The sequence below is a fragment of the Panicum hallii genome, chromosome 7, assembly GCF_002211085.1.
Source record: "Panicum hallii strain FIL2 chromosome 7, PHallii_v3.1, whole genome shotgun sequence".
Classification (NCBI taxonomy): Eukaryota; Viridiplantae; Streptophyta; class Magnoliopsida; order Poales; family Poaceae; genus Panicum; species Panicum hallii.
The window spans coordinates 45,151,207-45,177,865 of NC_038048.1; the positions used below are offsets into that span (position 1 = coordinate 45,151,207).

General features: G+C 47.4%; 3 protein-coding genes across 7 annotated transcripts; 1 reads left to right on the top strand and 2 right to left on the bottom strand.

The window, feature by feature from the left end:
* Positions 1–500: 500 nt before the first annotated feature.
* LOC112899212 (regulation of nuclear pre-mRNA domain-containing protein 1A-like) lies at positions 501–3,562 on the bottom strand. Its single transcript, XM_025967588.1, has 7 exons — positions 3,209–3,562; positions 2,496–2,743; positions 2,202–2,363; positions 1,958–2,114; positions 1,733–1,875; positions 1,560–1,595; positions 501–1,457 (listed from the first exon to the last, which is right to left on the bottom strand). Exons 1-7 carry the CDS (start codon positions 3,282–3,284, stop codon positions 687–689), a joined length of 1,593 nt encoding a protein of 530 aa, XP_025823373.1. The 5' UTR covers positions 3,285–3,562; the 3' UTR covers positions 501–686.
* Positions 3,563–11,135: 7,573 nt separating this feature from the next.
* LOC112899213 (UBP1-associated protein 2B-like) lies at positions 11,136–13,654 on the bottom strand. Its single transcript, XM_025967589.1, has 2 exons — positions 11,979–13,654; positions 11,136–11,837 (listed from the first exon to the last, which is right to left on the bottom strand). The coding sequence occupies exon 1, from the start codon at positions 13,566–13,568 to the stop codon at positions 11,988–11,990; it is 1,581 nt and encodes a 526-aa protein (XP_025823374.1). The 5' UTR covers positions 13,569–13,654; the 3' UTR covers positions 11,136–11,837; positions 11,979–11,987.
* Positions 13,655–19,908: 6,254 nt separating this feature from the next.
* LOC112899441 (transcription factor TGAL6-like) lies at positions 19,909–26,636 on the top strand. Of its 5 annotated transcripts, XM_025967917.1 has the most exons (11): positions 19,909–20,025; positions 20,123–20,229; positions 20,924–21,038; positions 24,091–24,295; positions 24,401–24,475; positions 24,739–24,798; positions 24,898–24,975; positions 25,059–25,122; positions 25,259–25,530; positions 25,645–25,881; positions 25,988–26,636. In XM_025967917.1, the coding sequence occupies exons 3-11, from the start codon at positions 20,983–20,985 to the stop codon at positions 26,141–26,143; spliced, it is 1,203 nt and encodes a 400-aa protein (XP_025823702.1). In that variant the 5' UTR covers positions 19,909–20,025; positions 20,123–20,229; positions 20,924–20,982; the 3' UTR covers positions 26,144–26,636. The 5 variants fall into 5 exon arrangements, with proteins under 5 accessions (XP_025823702.1, XP_025823705.1, XP_025823703.1 ...); XM_025967920.1 differs by lacking the exon at positions 20,924–21,038 and having other exon boundaries at positions 19,910–20,025; XM_025967918.1 differs by lacking the exon at positions 19,909–20,025 and having other exon boundaries at positions 20,098–20,229.
* Positions 26,637–26,659: the final 23 nt, after the last annotated feature.

Sequence of the window (26,659 nt, forward strand, 5' to 3'; positions counted from 1 at the left end):
TAACTGAATCTGGAAAAAAAAAACAAATGGAGATTCATGAACACGTCCCCAACTCACAACTCTGGCTTTGTTAGACGAGATGGCACGAGAGCCGCTTGTTCTTTTTGAGGGGCATGTACAACTCAAAGAAAATCAAGAGAAATCGGCAGCCATAGCAGAGCGCCATCCTGCCCCGGGGCCCGGGTTTGTATAACCTGCAAAAAGGTTGTTTTGTTGTCTATTTGCAAATAAAAATACACCCTCGTCCTGATCTTGTGGATGCCAACAAATCGGGCTTCTCTCCCATCTTGGTCTAGCGGGAGTAATGGCGCCGTACATGCCAACACCTCACAAATTCAGCTTGCATCCACAGATGCAGGCTTACTAGTCACTAGTCAGAAACTCATTCAGCGTACCGCAATTGTGGTCTAGCAAACGCTATAGCTCCCCTCGTCCATGATAATATACGGTTCGGTGCAACTCTACCAAGGCCCAAAGCAAGCAACCAAGCACACCCTATGTGAATCTTTAACCTTCCTATCACTCTCCTCGCATCTTTACTCTCCTCGCATTACATGTACAGTACAACATGAAGAATGCCAACACAGACAGTATACTCTACAGCAGTCAGATCCTGCCTACCAGTCATCGCTAAATCGAAGAAAAAAAACCTGTCACAGTTCAACAGGGCTAGGCTACCAAAAATGTCACTGAGATTGGGGGTGGAAGTATTGCATTCCAGGAGGGGGCGGCTGCATTGGCCTGAAAGGCGGCACGCCGGGCTGCTGAAGGGCGAACTGCATCTGCGGCGCCAGGCTCATCGGCATCTGCTGCTGAAGCATGGGCGGCGCTGGAGGCTGTGTCTGCGGCATGATACCCATTTGCGGCTGGGGTGCCGTGAGTGAGGGCCTTCCAAGGTTCATCATCTGGGTCGGTGGTGGAGGCGGGGGCGGGGTCATGGTGCTCATGTTGTAAGGCATGCCCATCATCACACCCCCAGGCTGCTGGACAAACTGCTGGGATGGGGCCTGGTACATATTGTACTGGGGATGGGGTGCAGGGGCTTGGCTCTGCATAGGTGCTTGCTGTACTAACATTGCCTGGGGCTGCTGCTGAGCTGTTGTGGCAACCACTTGTGGCATGGGAACGAAAGCAGCAGCATTCGCGACGCTTGGTACCTGCAAGGTTTGGTCAGTCTTTTGCCTCTTATCTGAGGCTGAGCGCGTTTCAGATGAATTCTTCGCTTCTTCAGCAGCAAACTTGGAAAGTGCAGACTGCAGTATCTGCTGAGAGTTTGATGATGCTGCAATCTTGTCCGCGAGAATAGCAGCAGCTGTCTTCTGCTGCTCCTTTGCTTGCCCATTGGGAAGCGCCTTTCCTGGCTCTGCTGACGAAGCTGCGTGGGCCAGCGGAATGGTTGGCTCATTCTTGAGTCTCCGTTGCATGTTGGAGGCTTCATGTACCATTGCTTCAGCCAGCTGCCGATTGGAAAGTTAAAAACATAAGAATGGCAACTGTTTACATCTTACAGAACATTACAAGCCTGTAATGACATTTCCATGGTTTGGGGGGAACGTTACCTGTAACTGAGTGCGGACTTTCTCCAATTCGGATTCCTGGTTAACATAAACAAGTAAGATTTCATATCTCTGTAGCCAAAATACAAGTAACGATGACAACTTGACAAGAAAATACAAATTCAAGGAAAATAACTAAATGCATCATAACTAGTTAGGGATCACGTTGTTCCAACCTGCTCCTGCAATGCCTCCTTCAATTCAGATACAACAGCTGCTCTATTTGCTTCAACTACTTTCAGCTTTTCAATGCATTTTTTCATGTTAGCCTCCTCATCTTTTAATTCTGCGCAAAGAACCTCACGGCGAGGATCTTCAGCTGCATACAGAGAAAATCTTAAGAACGTCTACTAAGGTAGCAAAAATGCAGGACTCGGCTCAGGTTGACAAACAACTATTACCTTTGCTACATGCACTGTCAACATCCTTCTCCAACTTTCCAACACAACGCATAGAAGTCTTGCATTTTTCCAGGTCAGCATCTTCATCTGCTTGTTCGCTGTGAACAGTATGCAATGCAGATACAATTTTCTCTGCAGTTCCTCCGACACCTAGTCTCTGATCAAAGACAGTGATAAAATTTGAGAGAATTTCATAGCAATGAACAATTGTTAAAACAAAGTCTAGCAGGAGTAGAAATCTTACAAGTTTTATAGAACGCGAATCTCTTTTAACAATCTTTATGGCCGAAATGTGAGAGCGCTTTTTTGTCATATCTAAAACAGGAAGAGGGGCAGCTCCAAGCATCACATCCTTGATGCCCCCAGCACGTGAACCAAAAACTCTCCTTTCTTGCCATATGTCAACCTAGGACACACATTGGTACGTTACTAATAGGTTTTGTAGCTGCACGGCAATATTAACAGGGTACTCGTGTATTTTCAAAAGAGATATGCAACAGTAATTGGCCAGCTCATAGCATTGATATACGGTACTCACCAGCCTAGATGCCACCTTCTTACCACGATCATCACCATTCTCAGTTACATCTTTAAGCGCCCCAGGGAGTACCTTCCAAAATTCTTCTACAAACTCTGTCCCATTGCGCTTGCTGTTCTGTAAGATGTCATTAGCAAGATAAAGGAAAGGGACCTGCTGCTCCTTGCTAGAGCTGTGGAATTGCTTGTCCCAAGTCTGGACGATTTGCTCTGCATTCTTTCTATGATAAATGCACCAATGCGACAGCGCTAGTGGTCACGACGAGCAAAAGTCAAGGCAACAATCAGATAACAAGATTACATGTTGTGACAAAGAAATCAATCTATTTACCCCTAGATATATGAAAAGATTTAAAGTCATACTGTTCCAGTAGGCATTCTATAAAAAGAAAAGTCGTCCAAGTCGTCAAGAATCTATCTGAAAATAGTGTAGAACGGACACAGAAGAATTTGCATTTCCAGGCGCCTAAAAATTGCTATCTTGCGCACTACCTCCCTATTCGCTATTCAAATAGACATCCTTTTGAACGAAGCTGACAGCAATTCGACGGGCGCAAGATTACGCGCAGACAAAAAGAGATGTTTCTACAGTCTAATGACACAGAAAAGTGAGGCTAAGCGCAGAAATTGCAACTTCACAGTAAACTTCCCGTAAGCACCACAAAACAACCCAAAATCCACAGATTTGGCCAGAGAAAAGCAGGGCAAGGATACTCTCGATGCATTGCTGAGTGTTGTTGAGCTTGGCGAGCTTGTCAGCGAGTATGTCCTCGCTGAACGCGCTGTTCATGGCCGCCCGAACAGCACGCAGAGCTCAAATCGCCGACGCGTCGCGCAAATCTTGGGGACGGGGAGGAAGCGGGACCGATGAACCCTAGAAGGAAAGCATGCAAGGAGACCACGGCGGCGGTGGCGGAGGCATCGGCCGCCAAAATTTCGATGTGAAGATGGATCGGGGAGGCTAGGGTTTGGGGTGGTAAGAACTAAGAGGAGTGTAAGCGCGATTCAGATCGGCTCAGGCGTTTTGCTTGTGTGTTGCTTTGTTTTTTTTCTTTGGATGCTTTATTGAAAAAAGGGATCTTCAACTTATTATCATTCTAGTCATCAAATTACATAAGTTTTAAATTTAGACCAAGAATGGCATTTGGGGAAACAAATAAATACACTAGCAACAAGACATTATGTGACATCCAAATGTTCAAAATAAATAATGACCTTACACGTATGGATGGAATTTAGATTAAATAAGTATACAAACTAATATTTCATCTCAAAGGATAAAATTATGTAGCTTCCGTATTTTATATATGTTTTTCATTCTTACTCGCCTTGACTTCAATTCATATTACATTTTCTATATAGGTGATTACACACACTTAGCCAAACGAGCTAAATTTAAGCTTTTGCTTTCTCATACCAACCTTACGTTACCGTCAATCAACAACCTATTTAGCGTCTTTCACAGTGAGATGTCTATAGCGCCTTCGTCAACCTTGAAGATCTATGTAGATGTATTTTCGTAAAGATGAGTGTGCATGTATGTACGTGAGCATATACATCTGTATTTATAAAAAGAAAGCCAATGACAATGCGGCGTAGAACCGCAGCCCAACTTAACCACGCATGAAGCTCCGCCCCTATCGGGCAGTGTGACAAGGACACAAAGTAGCGGGGAGCCAGCAGCCATGAGCCAAGTCGGGACACAAACTAGAGGACGGGTTCAAAGTGACAGTAGAGACATCGCTGGGAAAGGTGGAGCCGTGGAGGTTTGGGAGGCAGCGGCAACGACGGTTTTTTAGGGGCACCGGCGGGTAGGGGCGGGCACCCAAGAGAAGCACAACACGGGCGGCTCGAGCGTTGCCTGCTCCTTGGCATTGTAAAGGGCCTATGCTTGGCATTGTAAAGAGCCCTTTCGTGCTGGACGATATGGTCTGAACGAAAAGCTCGAGCAGTTCTGGCTTTGGGCTCTATCGTCTCCTTTGCCAACAAGTCATAATCACTCCCATTAGCCATCATAACCATTCAGTTTCAGGATAGGTTGAAGTGCTACCAAATTTCCAATGAAGCAATTAGCTCGTTCCCAAAACAACGCAGTTAGATTAGCTGGGATTTTAGTGGATTGCAAACGTAAAATACACACAAAGATGCAAAACGAATTCATTACTGCAGGTGAAGTGAACAGCAGAGACTTCATGGTCGATTCTGTACGAGATAAGAGATGGCATATTCAATCTCGAGACCTTGATGGCATATTCAATCTCGAGGCTTTCATCACTCAGGTTGAATTATGTTAGCGAAACATCTGTTCAACACCACAGAAGCAAGCAACAATGACAAAGAGTTCTCCCTAATTGCCTCAAATCATAAAGCCCCTACAAGCCCACACGTGCCGGTGCCGCAGAACGTGTGGAGCCTTCTTAACTCTAAAGGAAAGTTCGAATGCGACGACATGACGGAAAGCGAACCAGGACTCAGCACATGGTAACTATTGCCGAATTGAAGATCTTCACTTCTTCCTCTTCTTTGGGGGCTGGAGTGAGTCTTCATCATCATCTTCCTCCTCATCCTCATCTTGGTCATCATCTTCCCCTTCTACAGCCTCGTCGTCGTCTTCACCGCCATCTTCATCATCGTCATCATCATCATTGTCATCGTCGTCGTCGTCATCGTCGTCACCACCACCGCCTTCCTCCTGGTCTTCTGGTTCTTCCTCATCTTCCTCACCATTTTCCTCAGCATCACCTCTTTGTTTCTTCTTGTTCTCGTTGCCCTTTGGGTTATCATATCCCTCTCCTTCTGAGATGTCCTCTTCTCCTTCTGAGATCTCCTCTTCACCCTCCCCCCCAAAGTCACCATCTTCGTCATCGTCGTCACCACCGTCATCTTCATCACCAGCATCAGTGGGTTCAAGCTCGTCACTCTTCTTTCCGCTCATCTTGAAGTCAGGCATACAATAGATAGGATCCTGTACATTGATCAAGCAAATATCCAGAATGTCAACATTAAGAACAAAGCTAAAACACTAAGGAACGGAAATTTATATAGCCCAAAGGGTAAGATACTAAGGTGGATATGTTGAGAATGCTTGAACACACATCTCAAAAACACAACAGAAGGGAAGAAATAATCAAATGGCACCATGGAAACCAAACCATATGTACAGACACAAATAGCTAGCTAGCCAAGGAAAAAAAACTTTCGATAGCCAAGAAACATCACCTTAGGCACAGCACAAGCAGCAGACAATTAGGTTTACAAGGTAAAATAGACGTCTGATCTCAAATAGCAAGAACAGTACACCAATGTGCAATTATATGGTCCAAGAGTTCTGATATAGCATTCCTGTGGCCGTCATAGAGGGACAAAAAGCTCATCCCGCTTTTATTGTCCAGGTGATGATCCAAGATACATTTTTTTTCATTCTTACTGGATGGCTTCTAACTTGTAACCAGCTAAAGGCGGGTAATTCAGAAGGCTTGAGCCATCAAAGATGGATTTATTGTACTTAACATTGTGCTGTGTCCATGAGTGTAAAATAGGATAGTTTGCTGCAGAACTGGCCTGGTACAGTCAACCATAAGCATGTGGATGACTGGATCTAACGAACAATGACTTGGTTTTAACTTGTAACCAGCTAAAGGCGGGTACCAGTCGACATGGTAGATGACTGGATCTAACGAACAATGACTTGGATCCAGTGCAACTGTTCATGTACCAGCTCTGGAGGGTAGGCTGAAGAGTACAACTACCCGGGGCCACATGTCATCGAGGGGCCGTACAGATGAGGGTAAGAACTAGCTTTCAGTTCCCACCCTGAGCCTGAGGCCGAGGTATCTAACCCCGCTGGAAATTTACAAACGGCTTCAGCAATGATAGAGCAAAGGGACCACGTCAAAAATATCTCAGTTATGAAGGAACCTGACTGCAAAATAACTACACTGCAAGGCTCTTGTGTCGCAGTCGCATCTTCCTACTGCAAAGTGCAAACCGCAAGCACGCGGACCAGGGGGGACAGCCATGGCGTTAAAGAAAGGCTTTCTCTTCCTTACGGAAGTACAAAATTATGTACTGAAAATTAGATGCACAACAATTTAGAGAAAAAGAAGGATTTAACCGCATAATGACACTACAACAGAAACCAGATCACTTTCTAATCATCTTGCTTAGTAGGTAAGCCACTGAATGAAACTGTCCAGCAGTTTCTTGTTATTTTCTGGGGGGGGGGGGCGCGAGAGAAGCCTTTGAGTTGTTGATGAGGAGAAAAAAAAAATATCTTAGGAGGTATCTATTGGTGTCGTGGGAAGCGAATATTCGGGCGCGGGGTAGGCACGTAATTAGCAAGCAACAAGAGGGCGCTTTTTATATCCTGTGGTCCGGTGGGCCCACCCCCACGGAACTCAAATCCCCAGCCGGAAACCACACCCTAAACCCACCCCCACAAATCCGCATCCGAAAAGTCCGAAACAAAGAACAATATCCCACCCACTCGACGGCCCAAAGCAGCCTCGCACCAGTATGATATTTTCCTCGAAAAAACAAAGGAAAAGGGCAAGCTAATCGGGGAGAATATATATATATGTATATATCACAGAATCAAAAGGACCAGAACGGCAAGATGAAACAGGGGCATGCCAGTGATTATGCTGGTTGTTTTACCTCGGCGACGTCGGCGCCGAGCGGCTTCTCCAAGACGGCGGCGTCGCCGGCGCCGGCGTGGACGGCTCCGGTGGCGGCAGCGGGCGTCATGGTGTCCATCTGGACGGCTGCAGAGGCGGCCACGCGGACATGCACAGGGAACAAGGTCCGTCAGATGGGACAGTATACCGTTGGAGGCAAACCAGGAAAACTTAAAAACTGGCAGCGGTTTACTTTCCCAAGACCAAGCGAAAGGCCTTCAGCCTGAGATTTTGTGCCCCCCTAATTTTAGCAAAAACCCAATCTTAGATTTGCTCGCAGAGCACAAGTACAACTGTCAGGCAAAGAAAGTTCTGGCGACTTGGGGGGGAAAATTGGATAAAACAGAGATGAACATGAGACGAACAAGATGGTACTTCATATCTCAAGAACAGAGCCTCAAATGTTAAGACATGTCTCTGTTCCGCAAGAGAAATATTTCACAAACATGCATATAAAAGGTTCAGGCTATGAAAGAGATAAAAACTACCATGGCTCCATGCATGAAACTACAAACTTTAGGCGTTAACAGAGGCAACAGATAGGATAATCCTCACCAGCAAGAACATGAAGTAATTCAGTGTGGCCAGACAAGAGACAGGGGCAGGGAGGTTACCTTTGTGTCGAGGAACTGGAACTAGGCGGCGCAGATCTGAAGGTTTCAAGGAGGCTACTAGTACTCAACGGGCAGAACTAGGCGAACTCCGTGGCTGCAACGGGAGGATGGAGCAGAGGAAAGGAGGAGACTTTTTCACTCTAGAGAGGCCGGAGGGAGAGGGCAGAGGAGCCGGGCAGCTCGGGCAGGAGGGGCAGGGCAGGTGGTGGGCGCAGGATAGGCCGGGCCAAGCCGTGGCAATTGATGGGTGGAGGGCATATGCGTAAATCACTTGTTTCCCCGGGGCCTGAAGAGAGATCCTGTGGACTTAGACAGTGAAGGAAAAAAAAACTGAACGGCGAATCAGACGGCTAGCGTTACGCACGGATTAATTAATCCGCGTTAACCTTGGACCGTCATCGCGTGGGGGTGCGCAACAGCGGCTTTGGCTTCCCACTCGGGGCCTGACCACCACCGGACGCTTTTGAAGCCTGAACTTCTCGGGTCTGAGAGACCAAACCAGACCGAATTCAGCTGGTAACGGAGGGCAATTCCTCACCAACGTCTCGGACATGACGTGATATACCAAGGTTTCTTCTCGTGAATAAGAGGAAATTCAGTGCAGAAAGACATGCATTGAATATCACCGTGAGTAGGTGGGGACAGCGGAGAGCCGTGGAGCCATCACCGAGAAGCACGCGCTGCGGCAGAGTTTCTTTGATTTACAAGGTAAAATCTGGAAAAAGATCTGTGCTATGTCAGGACGACGCCCACCTGTTTCCGGCATGCAAAACCCCAACGCCTTTTGTTTAGATTTTTTTTAAAAAAAAACTAAAGCCCGTGCGGCGACAGAATAGACGTCTCAATCATCCCTACGGGAGTTTAACCGAGGAAGTCGCAGCAATGGGTGGGTCAACACAGCACCGTGCCGTGCCACCAATCCTGTCGGCAGTAAGCACCGTGCGTGTTGATAAAACACTCATCTGCATGAAACTAACCAGAAAGGCAAGGCAAACGAAACCCAACAGGCGAGCAAGGGGAGGAAAAATAAAGTATCATCAGACAAAGCTTCAGCGAGAGCATCAGGCTACTTGCATGCTGGATGCCTGTGTAAAGGAAAGCTGTGCAAATTAGTGGGGGCGACGGGAAGTCTGGAATGGGATTCCTTTGTTCTGACGGTCTAAACATCTTCAACAGCAATTGATGAATGTTCAAGTCCGAATCATTCGTAACAAGGGTAGTAAAACTCATACCTTTCCAAATTGTCTGAGGCAGCAACTGTGCTGGATGCATTATATCATAGCTCTACTCCTTGTAGAACAGGCCACACCGTGCCCATACCAATAAATAGTTCATGTGACGAAAAGCATGTCCACGCAACTCAGATTCTAAAATATAGCTGAAGATCACAAAGTGACACAGGTTACAAGATGCTTTAGCATTCATGGTCAAGAGTCAGAACAAATTATCTCTGACTGAGATCCCTTATACTTAATTGTGTTTGGGCAATCTAAGGATCAAACAAGTTCCCTGAGATTTTCATCTTAGATTTAATTAAGACTGTACTGAGCTGAAAAACCTAAAGAACCACAAGAACTTGGAGCGATGAGTTCAAACACAACTCTGAAATAAGCCCAATCAAATTGTTTGCTGTATAAGAACGACCATGTGCTCAAGAGAGGCTCATAGAAACTACATTCGGTAGGGATGCAAACATGATTATAAGTATAGAGGAACACAACAATATCAATAGAACATATGATACGAGGTTGAATAGTTCTTCAATGGTTAGCAAGACAATCAGGCACAAAAGGCATAATCATGACAGTGATAAGCAGATCTAAAGGAACGTTGTCATTCGATCACCAGAGAGTATAATTATGTAAGCAGCAAATAGCTTTGCTGACAATGAAGCAAAAAACTAGAAGGGGCCAAAAATAAAGGAACAATCATTCTGCAAGTAGTGTCATGTGAGACTAATTAAAACATTTAGAACTGTTAGCTATCAACTGTGATGACAACAAAGGAATAAAAGACAACTGTCGTCATAGAATAGAATACCATTCTACACTTATCTGCAAAACTTGGGCAGGCCAGAAGGCATAGTCAATGGGGTCAATTGTGCTGTAATGTTTACTAAGAAGAATTTGCTAGTGCTAAGATGAATTAATGGATTAAGCAAAAGTTGCCAGGAGCTGAGATCGGCACATGGGCTTGAGTCTGAAGAGCTGGGTGCCCATTAGTCTAAAACCCCAAAGAAAAGAAATAACAGAAATGTCAAACAGAAGGTGACCTAGGCCTGGCCTGTGCCACCTAGTCATAAGGCAGAATGGACAATGGACCCTTAGAACACCCCCCCCCCCCCAAACCCCTCCTTGCCAGCACCAGTTAACTGTCTCCTTACACCAACTAGCTGAAGTGTGCTTTTGGCACTATTTGAGCTATTACTGTGTTTTAGAAATTGCAATGTGATAAACCATGTTAGATCAATTTGTCATGTGCCAAGTTCCAACTGTACTACTTCAAATGTAGCAATATCATTCATATCTAGAAAAAAGCATTGCCCAAAAGCACCAAGACAAAACAACCACGGCCAGCCAGTCATGTAGATCATAAATAACAAAACTATTTTCCATGTTGAAATAAATACAACAGTTCCATAGCCCATGAAAGTACTGCTACTTTCATGTTCTGAAAAGAAAACATAGTAGCCTGGTTGCATGCATAAGGATTACAAATTATTGATATGACTTGGCAGTTTCATCCTGGCCTATTCATGAGTTCCCATGATGACTCAACATTTCAAAGGTCAGCATTGAGCTTCTAGAGAGGGTTCAACAGCTTAGTCATCTACCAGCAGTAAGAACAAATTCTAGTAATATCTTTCTCCCCTTAAACTTCAAGGAAGAGAAGGGCAAAGCATATACCAGTGTTTTGCCAACGGCACGAAGCGAATCTTGCAAGCCAGCCTAGCACTACGCCTAGATTGATATTCAAAAGAACTACTACGTACGGTATTCACAAGAACAATTAAGTTGAGAGGAGCAGCAAAAAACTGGACGAAAGCAGTGGGAAGAAAGCGATGCCCGGGCGATGGTAGTACGAAAAGCTCGAATCCTTAGGATTCCGGATTAGAAGTAGCTCCGGCTGTGGCTAGAAGGCAGTTATCTAGTAATTCGAAGTCTTATGCCTTATTGAATCTAACAGGAAGATTGCAAGAACAATCTTTCAATTGTACTTATCCATCGTATCCTAACATAAGCAATTAATGGAAAAAATCAACTTAAAGTGGAGGTATAGTTCAGGAAACGAAGGGGCTAATTTAATTAGTAATCCAGTTATGAAGTGTCAGGGTGACAGGGTATGAGCGTGTATAACAAAGTAATCCTGGCACAAAAAAAAGAGCTCCAACTGTTATGCTTCAATTTCAGAGAACATCTCAAGGTATATGAGCACTAAATACCAAAGAGAGGTACCATAAGCTAGGTTCTATCCCTTAAGATCTCTTTATAAAGCACGGTACACATAATAAATTCAATCAATCTACATGGCTACTGTTAAAGACCGGGAAAATTTAGAAATAAACTTGAAAGGCAACAAAGCTGCAAGATATTTGAGATCTTAAATGTTGTAGTCCCTGAACCCAACATCAAAGCAGAAACTTCCAAGTTCCAAGTTGAAGGCAAAAGCCATCAATACCCACCCATACATACAAACAGCACCACAACTGTAACTGCAATTAAAATGTCTTCGAGTGCCCAGAAAAACCATTTGATATTGCCGACGGGACCAGATAACAGCCAATTTGTCAAAATACAGATATTTCGGTACATAAAATCCAATACAGATCATAAAGTACATAATTAAGCCGCAATAGCAAAACTACATTGTAGGCAATAAAAACAACATAATTCTTCGAGAAAGTTCCTCCTTCAAATACTGCCACAAAGGTATCTGTCAAATCTGGTAAAGTCAACAGCAGGAACCCTTTCGCAACATTTTGGCACCAACATAGACTTAAAAGCCATCCGAATGGAAAATCACATGAACCAACCACGACCCGCAGATGCCAAACTAAAATACAAGGAAACGAATCAGAAGACTATAAGAGCAAGATCAACAAATCACAAAGAATGCATAGAGAATGAAGGAACTCAAATCAACAGTAAAAAAGGTGAGTCATAAAACAATGTAACAGGTTTAGAGTTAATATACCTAGTTCCGTCAGTATCCACCCTGAAAACCAGTGCCCCCGATCTGAGCACCAGGCACTTGGCCCTGCCCAGCAGCCCCAGCCTGATAACCAGCAGCACTGGCAGCAGCCGCTGCAGTACTAGTCTGGGTAGTTGCTTGGCCAACCTGAAACCCAGGTGGCCCTTGAAAACCAGGGGGAGCTCCACCTCCTTGATATGCAGCAGCAGCAGCTTGAACACCTGCTGCATTTGGGAAAGTGGCACCTCCGGTTCCAAATGCCTGTGTCCCAAATCCCTGAGCTCCAAAACCTGTAAGACCAGCTGTGTGTGCCTGCTGCCCCCCTGCACCCAGTGCAGCAGCAGCAAAGGCTGGGTTCATAGCTGCAAGCATGGCTGGTGTCATCCCCAGCGCGGCTGGGTTCTGCATTGCCGCTATCATGGCAAGCATTGCATTGGGCTGTGCAAATGCCTGTTGTTGTGCACCTAATCCCAGCATAGCAGCTTGCTGTGCAAAACCCAAGTCAGTTACAGCAGTAGTACCGTATGCTGATGCATCATATGGGCTAATGGCAGCACTGGCAGGAGCAGTCATTTGTGCGGCTGCAGCCACAGAGGCAGTGGTGACATTAGAATTAGCATTCGCATTTGTCCCAGATGAGCCTTTGGTCCTCCCATCTATAGCTTTCTGCACATTGAGCATCTTGCCATCAAAATTCCTCACTGGCTCCTCCAATGCACGGCGGGCACTCTCCACAGACTTGTAAACAAACAATGCAAATCCCTTAGGTTTGCCAGTGTTCTTGTCAAAGCCTAAGGGCCCCTCCTCAATCTCACCAAATTGCGAGAAGTACTCATATAGGCGGTCGACGTCCACATCAGCATGCACATTACCAACAAATATCTTGCGTGGCATATTATCGGGTTGCGAGGATGAGGAGCCAGAAGCATTGCTGGTGGTACCGGAGTTGGAGTTGGCATTGGTGTTGGCGTTGGAGCTAGGGTTCTGAGACTGAGAGGCTGGGGGTGCGGGACCTGAGGCGGCGAGGTGGCAGAAAGCAAGACGACCTCCGATTTGGAGCTGGGGGCGGCGGAGGGCGCGGAGCGCAGCGCGGCGGGAGCGGAAGAGGACGAACCCGTAGCCCTTGGATCTGCCCGACTGCTTGTCGGAGATGACGCGGCAGTCCTCGAGGTCGCCGAAGCGTGAGAACGCGGAACGGAGGTCGTCGACGCCAGCGCCCCACCCGAGGCCGTGGACGAAGAGCTTCCTGCTCGCGGGGTCGGCCTCCGCGGCGCGGCGCACGGCCGCCATCGTGACGGGGCTCGCCTCCGCGGCCGTGCGGAGTAGCGACACGAGCTGCTCCCGCGACAGCGGCTCGAGGAGCTTCCCAATGTCCTCCGCCTCGTCCTCATCTTCGACGGCGACCTCGTCCTCGTCCTCCTCGGCAGAGGCGGTGGGCTCGGGGTCGTCGGTGATGGGGAAGTAGATGGTGCCGCGGGGCTTGTTCTCGGAGGGTGCCGGTTCCTGGCGGTGGTTCCCGGCGGCTGGCTCCGCGGCGGCGGCGGCGGCGGCGGCGGACTCGGCCGGATCGGCTTTTCGCTTCTTCGGCGCCATCGGGAGGCGAACTAGGGTTTAGGCGCACGCCTGTGGTCTGCGGAGGAAGGGAAGATTGGGAATTTGGGATTTCCGGACACTGATGAAAGGAGAGAGAAAAGGAGGTGGAATAAATGTACCAGGCCCGCCTTTATTAACGGCGAGCTGGCGGCGCCGAAAAGCCCATGAAAATTAGGCCATGCTGTAGAGGCCTTTACTGGAGGCCCAACAGTCATCCTAAGTTTTCTCCTTGCTAAGGTCGGCCCGGGATCATGTGGCCGCCCACATAGCCCAGATCATCCTCCCAAAAAAAAACATAGCCCAGATCATCACTGGATTTCCATCCCTTTAAGGCTGCCATTATACTGATTTCTGCAGAATCACCACAATTTTGCATTAGTGTATTGAAAATTAAATTTTGCTAAAGGTGTCAAAGTTCAGCTGCGAGCTTTATCTGCAGTGAAAACAAGTAGAAGTTGGTCAGATTTAGAAAAAAAAATAGCCGTAAGCTGCATTTGAACAGGAATCAGTCGCCCAAAGTCAGACCAACAAGAACGAAATCGGGCAACCCACCTAGTCCAAAGCACAAGGATATACTGAGTATTTTGCGACCATATCCCTCCTCAAGGTCCTACCATCCTTCAGGAAGTGCACCTACATCTTGTTGGGAGATGGAAAAAATAGCTCCTCTTGGTTTGATCCATGGTTGGGCGAGAGGCCTCTGGCCGAAGTCCCCCCTTCCCTGCGCTCCTTGTGCAGAAGACCCAACCTAAATGCGACAGCTGCCTGCTCTGATGGCACTTGGTCTCTTCCTCTCCACTCAAGATTGTCTTCCCAGGCCTCTCTCGAGAATCAGCAACTGGTGATAGCACCGGCAAATGCCACACCTATGGTCGGTATATCTGACCGTCGAGGGGTTGGCAAACAGATACAGCCATTCTCTTCTTCGGCTTTCTACTCCTGGTACATGAATCAAGTCCCTGTGGAGCAATTCACAAGTCTTGTGTGGTGCAATACGGCTACCCCGTGTGGTAAACAATTCCTGTGGCTACTTCATCGACAGAGGCTACCAACAAGCTCTCTTTTGCACCGAAGAAACATTGTTGACCACCCAACGTGCCCACACTGCAACCAAGTTGAGGACCAAGAACACATCTTCCTTCGATGGCCGGATGCGGCTAGAAATTGGAGATGCCTGGGCTAGGATTTCATTCCTCACTTAGAATCCATTGCAGCAGTATGGTCTACCTCAGAGTTCCAAGACTGCCACACCCCTAAGTATGCATCCACCGTTGCTACTGCTATCTTCTGGAACATTTGGAAGGCAAGGAACTCTCGTCTTCAGACAGGAACATCACTCTACCATGCAGGTCATCAAGGTGACTGCGGCTGATCTTCAACTTTGGTCCCGAAGAACTCTCAATGAAAATGTAATTGCAATCTTCTGGTGGAAGAATTACATAGGCAGTGTATTTTGATTAATCTAGCTGCTACCTCCCTCTCTACCCCCTTCACACGACAATGTATGCAACAACTTGGCATCAATGAAGTTCAGACCGTCTCCTTGCCTGCCGTAGTTACAGTCAAAAAAAATTTGCGACCATACGCAAAGTTGTACTGCTTGCTCATTGGCCACAACTACACTTTGACCTTAAAGGTGCACGAACAATTCAAGGCCGGCCATGGTGACGCACACAGCGTTCTTCCTCTCCACAAGTTGAGGCTTCCTGAGCCCAGAGCCTCTGGAACGCAGCAACTTGTGCGTCCATATGGGGCCCAGCCGAACCCAACCTGGTGCCTGTCCAGAAAAAGAAAATGTGAGGCAGAGATGACATAGGCTGCTCCATTTTCTGCATACATGGCCCAAATTATTGGCTCGAGTGGGGGATGGCATCGTATCGTATTTTCGAGGTGGAGTGCCCCCTACCAATTCATTCTCTGTTGGGACCTCGCTCCCTCTTGTCCTCCCATTTTTCTATGTTTTTTTCGGAAAGAAAAGGCATGCTCCCATGATTCCATTTATTTATATGTATCACAAATATTTCTGGTATCTTCAGAAAAGAGAAGATAAAGGCACACTGGATTGCTGTAAAGGAGTCGTGTTTTCAGAGAAAATGGGTGTGCCGTGTTGCTTGCTGACAACACTACGGCAGATAGGTATGGTAGCGAAAAGAAAGTTGTTTGGTAATCTGGTTGTAGATGAAGGATGTTAACATAAAACCTGATAAAAAAATAGACTTCCAATAATTGTTGCGTCGAGCTTCGTTCCTGATCAGTGATCACTGATGAAGCAAATCGCTGCCCATCCCATTGGCAGGTATAGTGTGAAGACACTTACTACACCATTTTTAAACCGAGAGAGAGAGACATGCGTATCTGAACATGTATCAGAGAGTGATCATTTTGGCCGTTGCATATTGACTGACTGATGCTGTCCATGATGCATATCTTGTGGCCATACCTAACAGAATTGCATATGCAAGCATATCTGAAGTCTGAACAGGTCTCCGACCAAAGAGATCAGCCTGCGCAGATGCAAATCATGCGTGCACTGCATACAAAGTCAGTCAAAAGTTGGGGGTTCCTTGGATCAACACGAAATGCCTTCCTTCGTCCAGTGAGCATCTCTGCAGCTGCACCAGCATGCCTTGATAGTTGATACCCAAGGTGATCCCCTTTAGGCTTTTAGCTTTGCAACTTTTTTTTTTTAGCTTTGCAACTGGAGAGTAAAGTAATTGCACGCGGTCTATCGAGCTTGCGTCTCCCTATCCAACTGCGAGGACGAAAGCCTGCGGCATCCTGATCCCCTCCGTGCTGAGTAGATTGCGTTCGCGACTGATGTGAACGATGGGTGATACCGCGCCCAGGCACCCACCGCCACCGACCGCGAGGGCACTGCAAGGTTGCGCAAAACTTTTCTGAATTTGACTCTCACAAATCCTGAAGAGTTATGGCTGGTCCGTCTCTTGAAAGAGTGTATCTTCAGTTCACCACGTACTGCTCGTCTCTGTTTCAAGAAGAAATATACCCAGGCAGACGCGGATATGCCCTGAAGAAGACCCATCGATCGACACTAGCCTCTGAACTTTCAAGCCTAGCTTGCAAATACGAACACCACACTGATCATGTCGGCCACGCAGAGTTTTCCCTCGCAATAAGGAAACACCAACTGGGCTCCGATTGGCATCGGTCTACAACGCACCACCAAACGCATTTCTTCTCTCGGATCAACAAAGCAGGGAGATGAGCGACCAAAAGCGCAGAAAAAGAAACCGGGATCACCTCGCTGCTCCTTGTTTATTTCTGATTGGGTTGCTCAAGAAGATGTCAGGGCTCACGTTGGCCTCTGCTAGCCCAATACGAAGCACCTTGAAGAGACCAGAGTATCAGAGGATCGTCCCATGGCACAAACCAATAGCCAAGCTCTGCTCTGCTTATACTAACCCTGCTCTTTGCCTGCACAAATTAAAGATCATAGGAGCAACTTGCAGCAAAGCCATCACCCGCCATCAGCTTAGGCCGCATCTACTCACTGATCAATACTTAACGCATAAACAGCCAAGATCCAGGGTTACTTTGAGATTCTAATACTATGTTCGTTTACTACTTTTCACCCACTTCGTAATTTAAATAACTTATCACCGTGACCTCTCACTCGCTAATTGCAAGGTTCTTTTGGTCCTAAGAAACAATGGCGAGCACAAACCGGCAATTGTCTCCTTTCTTTTTTTTCCGTTATATAAAATGCAAGCTGTTAACTTTTACAGATTTCGACCACGCATGCAGAAAACATATCCTGTGTTTTTTATAATCTTTGTTGAAACATAATTTTAAAGAAGCTATCAGATCGTGTTGATGTCTTTTTTTATATATAAAAAAAATCGAGCAAGCATGTCAATGCCGTTGCTAACTTGCTACAGATAAAAGTAAAATGGAGGAAGCATGTAGCACTGCTCACGTGAGAATCTTTGTCATGCACCATTATGCTTGCTCACTTGGTGAATTGTATCTTTCCTCTTGCTTTTGATGGTGCTACTGCAACTTTACTTATTTTTCATTCTCTTCATCGCACTGTTTTCATGCCAATTTTCTTCACCTCGTACTGCTTGGATACGACAACCAAATTGATAGTTTGGTGCCCACAATTCATCTCATAGTTAATCACTTATCTTTGTCAGAGATCGAAGTATCAAACCGAGCGTTACTACTACTATTACAAGTTTACAACTAGCAGTTGTACGATGTGTGTACATCCAAAATATTTGGCCATCGAATCCTAATGCAGGGTCTCAAAAAAAAAATCCTAATCCGGGAGATTTGGCCGAGAAATTTTCGATCTGATCTGTCAGAATGGCTACCTGAACGCTGCTGCTTCAGAGATTAGCTGCCGTCGAAGGCCCAGGCAAGGTTGCCCCACCTGGTACAGCATCAATGTTTCGTTTTCAAGGCGGCATCGGATGCCGTCAACCCAATTCTTATTCCACTTCTCCAATCTACCGCCGCCTACTCCTGCCAGCCGAAAGGTAGCCAGCCGGAATCCTCGACGCCGAAGAATCCTGAAATTGCATTAGCAAGTAACTAATTCCTTCTTCAGATCAATACAGAGTACGACCTGCAGTTTATGATCTGTTGCTTTGCCCTAACTTTCCTGAAATCAAACAGCCGCATTTGATGTTTGGGAGGGTAATCTCTTATCCTGATCAACCCGCTGCCCTTCCTGGACTATTTTATTTGTAGGATTCAAGGGCCCAATTAACTGGAGGGGCTATAAATTTACCCTAGCTTTTTACCAGAAATTTCCCTGAAATCATACTGAACATCATGAACACTGGAAAGGGGGCGAAAGGAGGTCGGGAAAAGAAGGGCGCAAACCAATCAAGCAAAAGGAAGACAAGGCAACGAAGGAATCAAACAGCCACAGCCACGACTATTGCTGCAACGCATTCTCACTCAAAAAAGGGGGAAAACACACACCGTGATGTAGACATGCATGAACAGCTTCAATAATGCTGCCATCAGCAAGGAGAGGCCCGTTTGCATTAAGGTTCAATAGTTTGCATATATTAGCAGGACTGCATCATTGTGGCCTAATTATACTACTAATTGATCCCTCATAGTGCTTTATCTTATCTCTTCCTCTTTAGGTTGCCCATCGAAAGGTTCCTCTTCTTTTGCATCTTTATGGCAAAGGAGAATTCTTCGTCGTCGCGCACCGGGGTTACGCAATTCACAAAAGAGTAGGTGCCCCCACTAGGCGTAATATATTCCTCTTGGTTTTGTTTTGTTTTGCTTTGGATCAGATTATTATGCAGTGTAATTTCCTCTTGCTTTTGGAAAGATATGGGCAATGATTGTCCAATAGTGGGACGACTTAAGACTCGTTAATGAGTAGACGACCTAGTATTACAAAATCAAATAAAAATTCTTAAGAGATTTGTACTTTGTTTTAAGTTTTTTTAACTGATGTTTGAATTCAGTTTCTCGTTACCAAGATAGGTATTTTTATTTTATAATTAATTGACCGATCAACAGGATGTGTTCTTCTCAACAAGATTATTAGTCATAATTGGGTTAACAAAAATGTATATAGGCCACTGAAGAAAGCACTGAAGAATTGGAGACAAATAGCATTGGAGTAAAAAGAAGATGTAAAGGAGGCTTCTTTTTGGGAAGGTTGAGGAGGTCTAGTGATCAGGAGGGGTACCCCAGAAATGGGAAGTTCCACCTTGCACCAACTTGGTGAATCTAGTGATGTCCCTTACTTGCATCATGGAATCTAACAGGACCCCATTATAGGGTCATCACAACGACAAGCATTACTTAAATCGGTATGGCCTTCTTGAGGTTCCAAAGGCACTATAGCAATTGAGTTAAGTCATGATAAGCTCACTTTATAATTTTGTTTGAACCTAGTGCTGTCCTGAGCTCCATCTGACTCCTTGTAACCATTTATGTTTAGATAGTTTCATCTATACCTGTGAGTAACAAGCTCACAAATGCAAGGACCTTCAATTTGTAGGAGTTCTTGTGCCAAAAGAAGCTCCTTTTGCACTGAAATCTTCTCATCTATGAGTGATTCTACCACCTTTCTGCCTAATCAGTAAGTGACAGTGGATGCTGTGTATTTAACCATCTTTGCTTGGTGGAATTGCAGTACAATGTACTTGGAAACTACTTGGAGTCATGCCTTTCCAGGGCATTGCCAATCTGTTGTGTTATCTGATACTATTGAGCACCTAATGTGTCGATCTCTCTAACTAACCAAGTGTGTGCCTGCACTGCAGGCTCAAAAGCATGCTTCTTTTACACCTGAAAGTTACCGTCTTTCTTCTCTGTCAGAATCATGTGCATACTTTTCAGGCTCTCACTTGTTAGGTGATGATGGATGCGTATATGTATTCCTCTGTGCAAGCAACTTCACACATATCCAACTAGTTTACGTAAAGAATAATTAGTGCATCCTAAGCATGAGGCCCAGGTGATAATATTAGATACTAAAAGCTCTTTATACTTGGCTCCTCCTCTTAAAGGGAAGGCAGCTGGCTCCTTATATAACCCTGCACCACTTCCTCCAGCCAACTGGTGGTGTCCTTTGAAGCTGAGCTAGAGCACATCCGTGAAGGCCCTTGTGTTCAGTGATTTGATGTCCTCCGTTATCCCTAACTGAAGAAACTGCAACCAGGTACTAAGTTTCCCTACTTATTCGTTGATTTCACTTGTTCATTGAGTGTTGATCTTAGTCATGATCAAGTAGAATTCTGTTCTTTGGCTGCTCTTCATGTATGCTGTAGCTAATGATAGCTGGGGTTTTGGTAGAAATTGACAACAACAAAGGAATCGCACTAGAGCTTGCCAAACATAGCTTGCTTATCTCTTCATCCTCGCTGGCTCGAAAGAAATAGGGCATGGTTTTCTTGGGTTAAGACATGCTAGCTTCTCAGTGGATGGATTCTTTTTTTTTCTCTAACGCCAGTGGATGGATTCTTCTACATATGATTCATGGCTATTTGAACTTTAGCTAGTCATGCTCAATTTGTTGTTGCCTTCTTACTCTGTATGACTTTCTGCAAGGATACAGAGTTAAAAATCAATCATATTGGCTTCTCCAGTAAGTCTGGGATAGCACTCTTGCACCCATGTTTATGAGAATCTTTATATTATCGGCCAGAATAAAGCGATCAGAGCAAGTGATCAAACATTTGTATTTTTAAAAGAGCGTATCTTTCATAAGAGTATTTTTTTTCTAAGACCATATCTTCTTTCATGTTCATTCATCACTAGACAGCCTAGAACAGATGCGGAACCTTCAAATTTTATGATTCATGCAACCAGTATTCTCGCTTTGGTAAATTGGATTGCTATTTTCTGTTTGACAGACACGAGGTGAGGTGATCAGTCTAAGTATAGCTTTAAGAGAGAGCATTTTGAGCATGTTATGATGGAGCTCTACCCTGGATATCTTGAAGATCATTTCAACCTTCACAAGCTTAGGTGCGTATTTCCTTGGACCTGATCCCACTGTGTCATCTGAACGTTTTTCCCATCTGATCCTTAGCAAATACCAATGTTTTGACGACTATCCAATCAGTCAGCTGAAGTAGAACGAGACGTGAAGCAAAGAGAGCCAATTGCTTTGGTGTCACTAGCACTGATAGACTAGTAGTGCAATTTGCATTAGATTTTCATTACCTGTGGGTGGCACATCATGATGTAAACTGAATACTAGATCTTTAGAGGTGCAAGTGGACTAGTGCATCTAGAGTGAGATCATGCTAGCTAAAATAAGCAAAGCGAAGCTCAAAAGTAGGAAAAATAATACGATGGCTACCGTCTTTTGGAATCACCAGTTAGGACCAAAACGCATGCTACATCAAGAGATACTTTGTGCTAACTCTCTCCAAAAGCTGACTGTGAAGGGAGACGTGTCCGTTTGTACTCTGCATAGCCTAGACAGCCATATGCTCTCGTTTTCGACAAGCTTTTCTTGCTTCAGCCCACAGGTTCCACTGAATTTTGCAAGACACATAGCTGTTCCTGAATAGCACACATCAGCCTTTTAGCGGCCATGACGGTGAGCTTTGCATCAGGTCTCTCTTTAGCTGAGGTCCTCTGATGGTTGACCCCCTAACGGAAAGGGGCCGAGAGCCTTATTTAGCAAATAGTGCATTGGCAGTGAGGCACTAGGTTCTGGTGAAGGAAAGGTGTTTTGTTTCGCGTCATCTCCAACCCAGTACACCTCAAGGCAGGTGCTGCCGCCCCCCTGCTCAAGTGGCCTGGTGCTGATCTGAAGGAAAGTGGTGACCAGTGGCCAGTGCTGTGCATTAGCAGGGTTCACCACTGGCAAACCAATCAGACATTCCCTTTTCTTTTGTTATCAGCCATCACATTTCCTTTTCATCAGCATCATTGCGCACAGTAAACCCATACTGCAACTTGCAGAATTTGTCTCTTATGTTCTTTTTTTTTCTCCTCTGCGATCTGCATAGTTGGCTTGACATGGGTGTACGCCATTAGAGTTGCATCTCGTAGACTGTTTCTATAGGAGAATTAGGATCCAGATCCTTGCATATAAACCTGGTACAGTGACAAATCACACCCACACGTGTGGCGAAATTAAGCGAAAAAAATTGCTATGCCCATCACTGCTGCACATCTGTTCCAGATAAGTTGGATGGTGGGGTTCAGATGATGCCCAGTGACCACTGCTTTATTTGCAGCCGTTCCTGTGTGCTGGATAGAGCAGAGACCAACATAACCTGCTTTGCCGTAAAGGCCAAGTGGCCTCGCCAATAATTGAGGGGCCATCCAATCCAGACCCTCTTTTGGCCCTGCTGGATGGCTTGGCAAGCCCTCCACTACGTGTGATGAAGCTTCTGTTTCCTGCCGTGCAGGACGCAAACATTGCATTGCACACAATAATAATTGAGGCCCAGGAATCATTGGACAGATCATGCTAGAAACACACTGCTGTTTTGTTATGATACAGCCCCTGCCTACTTAGGTCTAGGATCTGAGATCCTTAGTGAGTTCACCTCATGGATGGATTCGATTCTTAGCGCCGAAGTTAGGATTGCAATTCTGAACTCCCATTTGGTCATGTGGATGATCACAAAAGGAAGAGGGTCAAAACTCAGAAGCATACAAGATGCATGCGACCGTTCGTCAGCTTAAGCTTGTGGAAGTGGAAGGAGCTAAATCTGGGCTAAGATTAGCGAGTTTTTGGGGTTTTCTTCAGGAGCCTTCTTACTCTGCACTGCTATTCCTGCGTTCTGATGTCACGGCTGATGAACTGATCGGCGTCACTGTCGCCAGACTCTTTACATGCTTAATCCTTAACCACTAGTTTAACATCTGCTACTAAGAAATGGCCGGAATTCCTGGCACCGGCCGGTGTGTGTGGTGGCCGTCCTTGTCAGCCCCGGCCCCGGGGTAGGGATGTAACTTGGGCCGCACAGCGTCGCCGCCGGTCGGCCGGTGCGCACCTGACTGAGACCGGGGCGCGGCTATCGCCTCCGAGTAGATCAGCACACGGGCTTATCCTGTACCACCGTATCGCTGGCCAGCCGCACGCCGCGCACCACGACGTCGTGGCTCGATCCAGTGGCGAGGTGGTGGCCGTGGACTCGCGCTCTCGTGGTGGTCGGCCGTCGCATCGCGCTGGCACTGGGTGCGCGTCCCTGCGCCTGGAAGAGGTGGCAACGAACTCTTCCGTTTCGGCGTCGCTTGTCGCGGCGGAGCCCGGGCTCGAATTATTCCTTCCCGGCACGCTAGCCACCAGCCAATCACCCCTGCTCCCCCTGCTGCTGTACATGCGCTGCTGCCTTCGCAAAAGCCGCCGGCTGTCTCCACGCTACAGGCGCCGGATTCCAGATTCCAGGCTCCACTCGAGGTCGAGGCGACGGCGGTGGGGGGCATCCAGCCACCAGTGGCCAGGGCAGCTGCCGCTCCGATTCTCTTCTCTCTCGATCGTCCCGTGAGCCGATGCAGATGCACCCCGTCCCGGCTAGGCTAGGCTAGGTAGCACCAGCACAGGTTCTCGCATCCCAGTAGGCAACCTCGACCCGTAACCGCAACTCGCCGTCGATCCGTTTCCTCCCCGGCATGCCCATGCTGGGCCGCCGGTGGCCACCGATCTTTTCCTCCTTGTGAAACCATTGCCTTTCGGAGGTGACAGCGGCGCCGTCGTGGGCGGTAAGATCTCCTTTTTTCGTGGCCGGACTGCGAGGCGTCATCTCGGCGCCCCATCCATCATCATGCCATCATTTGTTGCGTACGTTGTCAGCCTCGGCGGCTTTGCCAAAAGTGCTCGCCGAGGCCGCCTTTCCCAGCGCCTTTCTTCCGGGCCGCGGCTGCGGCCGCACTCGGAGAGCGAGCGAGCATATTTTGCCTTTGCCGCTGTGCTCATTCCATTCGGAGCTCGAAAGCTTCGCCTACCTTTTCTTTTTTCTCTCTCTCTCTTCCTCTCTTTAACCTGATCGCCACCTGCAACGAATGCTCTGTCGTTACTCACGCTGCCTCCCCGCTGGTTGTTTCTGTTGGTTAGCATCGGCGGCGCCGCCACCCCGCCGGAGTACATGACCTCTGCGTCCGCGGTGCAGTTCGCGGCGGCGCCCGTCAGAATGGGGGTGTACGAGCGGCCGGCGCCGGCGCCCGTGATGGGCATATGGAACTGCGATCCGTTCAAGGTCGACAGCGGCCAGGCCACCAGCGGGTCCACCGTCATGGAGGCGGACAAGTTCGACACTAGGGTGAGGAAGGATGAACTCATCGATCAGCTTGGTTCTTGGATGCCTTTTGTGATTTCTCCATCGATGGGCTGAGTACTCATGTTGATGTTGATGAGCTTTCTGCAGCTAGAAGATGCTCCACAGGTAGCACTGGAGCCGGCAAGAAGTACGGATCAGGAAACAAGCAAGCCGCCAGAGAGGGTATAACTCAAGGATCTCTCACTTGTTTTTCTTTTGCCTCTTTGACTGACACAGCATGTTTAGTATTTTTTTATTTTTTTATTATGTCTAGTTGCATAGCAAAGTTTACGAATCTAGAAAAATCAAAATGACTAATAATTTGGAACGGAGGAACATGTTACAACAGAGAAAAGTCCTCCGACAGTCCATATCATATGTTGTTGATTTATTGTTGCAAGAGAAATAAAATGCTCCGAATATAAACCTGAAATGATTTGCCTCAGGTGCTGCGAAGACTTGCACAGAACAGAGAGGCTGCTCGGAAGAGCCGGCTGAGAAAAAAGGTAGCCACAAGAACTTCATCAATATTTTGGTGCTATCATGGTATGGTTACCCCTACCTTGTATCTCACAAATGGCGCCGATTCTGGTGCTGTTCAATAGGCCTACATCCAGCAGCTAGAGACAAGCCGGATGAAGCTGGCACAACTAGAGCAAGAGCTTCAACGGGCTCGACAGCAGGTACGAGAAAACAATCCATTGGTTAAAGCCATTTCATCAGTCCCTGCTACATTCCCTGATCCAGTGCATTGGCTGATCTGCAGGGTGCATACGCAAATGGGAATTTGGGAGACCCAAATCTCGGATTCACAGGACCAATGGATCCAGGTTAGGTTTGGCGCCGATCATTCTGAAGAACGAACACTAGTCGTTCAGTGGCATTCAGCAAAAATGTTCAGTGGCAGAGGAGCAGCGACCCTGTGTATCTGACTTCTGGATTGTTTGTGTGGTTTCATTTCCACAGGTGTTGCTGTGTTCGAGATTGACTACAGCAACTGGGTGGAAGAGCAGAACAGGCACACAGCCGAGCTGAGGTCCGCGCTCCAGGGGCAGACGACGGAGCTCGAGCTGCGCATGCTCGTCGAGACCGGGCTCAACAACTACGAGCACCTGTTCAGGATCAAGGCGCTGGCTGCCAACTCCGACGTGTTCTACGTCATGTCCGGAATGTGGAAGACCCCCGCCGAGCGGTTCTTCCTCTGGATCGGCGGGTTCCGGCCGTCGGAAGTGCTCAAGGTGGCCGGCTCGCTTATCTTAACTACCGTGCAGCTTCAGACATGCAGCAAGTGTTGTGTCCTCGATCCAGAGCGGTTTGTCTCACACGTTGGATATTGCTGTTGCTGGTGCCAGATCCTGAGGCCGCAGCTGGAGCCACTGACGGAGCCGCAGCGGATGGCCGTGGGCGGCCTGCAGCACACCTCGACGCAGGCCGAGGACGCCCTGTCGCAGGGCATGGAGAAGCTGCAGCAGAACCTCGCCGAGACGCTGACGGCCGCGGCCGACCCGTTCGGGCCCCCCGACGGCTACATGCTGCAGATGGCGACCGCCGTGGAGAAGCTGAAAGAGCTCGTCGGCTTCGTGACCCAGGTAACGAAACCCGACCGGTCGCCAAGCATCATCATCTACCATGGACTGCGCGTGTCACCTGTTGCTCACAAGCATGCGTGGCCTCTGCTTTTGGTTGGGTGTGCAGGCGGACCATCTCCGGCAGACGACGCTGCAGCAGATGCACAAGATCCTGACGACGCGGCAGGCGGCGAGGGGCCTCCTGGCGCTCGGCGACTACTTCCAGCGCCTCCGCGCGCTGAGCCATCTGTGGGCGACGCGGCGCGAGGCCGCGATCAGCTAGGCTCAGACTCGGTGGCGAAAAGCCGCCGCCGATGACCAAAGAAGACGACGACGAAGAGTAGTAGCTCGTTGTATACTCCCCAAGGTGTAAGGCCAGCCGAGGACCGACGAACAAGCCGTCGACCTCGCTGGGATTGGAGATGAAGAACACGGAGGCTCCTCAGCCAGCGGCGCCGTGCCGGTGCCCGCGTCTCCGAGGAACAGGAAAGTGGTGTGCGTTTGCCAGCAAAGAATAACGGAAAATTCGAGGCCTTCCAAGACGTGTACATATCTTGTTTTGGTTTGCCCTGGCCGGAGGCCTTCTACAGCCGTATAATCGATTGGTATAAATGATGGGTTTTACAAGTAGTGTTACGGTATATTTATGAATTTATGATGTAACGATATGTAACTAGTGTCTGTCCATTTCTCATGCAGCCCTTGTGCCATTGTATTGTATGGAACAAGTTAGTCCACTTGAGAATGAGATGCATCTGTAGCGGTTGGACACTGCAGCTTCCGAGTGTGCTTGCGGTTC

Bases quoted from the DNA above. Each gene is read 5' to 3' on its own strand.
- LOC112899212 (XM_025967588.1), bottom strand. From the start codon at position 3,284: ATGAACAGCGCGTTCAGCGAGGACATACTCGCTGACAAGCTCGCCAAG. The intron at 2,115-2,201 runs GTAAGATTTCTA...GTCTTTGATCAG, and splicing joins ATTCGCGTTCTATAAAACTT to AGACTAGGTGTCGGAGGAAC. The intron at 1,458-1,559 runs GTAACGTTCCCC...TCCAATCGGCAG, and splicing joins AAGTCCGCACTCAGTTACAG to CTGGCTGAAGCAATGGTACA.
- LOC112899213 (XM_025967589.1), bottom strand. From the start codon at position 13,568: ATGGCGCCGAAGAAGCGAAAAGCCGATCCGGCCGAGTCCGCCGCCGCC.
- LOC112899441 (XM_025967917.1), top strand. From the start codon at position 20,983: ATGATGGAGCTCTACCCTGGATATCTTGAAGATCATTTCAACCTTCAC. The intron at 21,039-24,090 runs GTGCGTATTTCC...TCTGTTGGTTAG, and splicing joins TTCAACCTTCACAAGCTTAG to CATCGGCGGCGCCGCCACCC. The intron at 24,976-25,058 runs GTACGAGAAAAC...GCTGATCTGCAG, and splicing joins TTCAACGGGCTCGACAGCAG to GGTGCATACGCAAATGGGAA.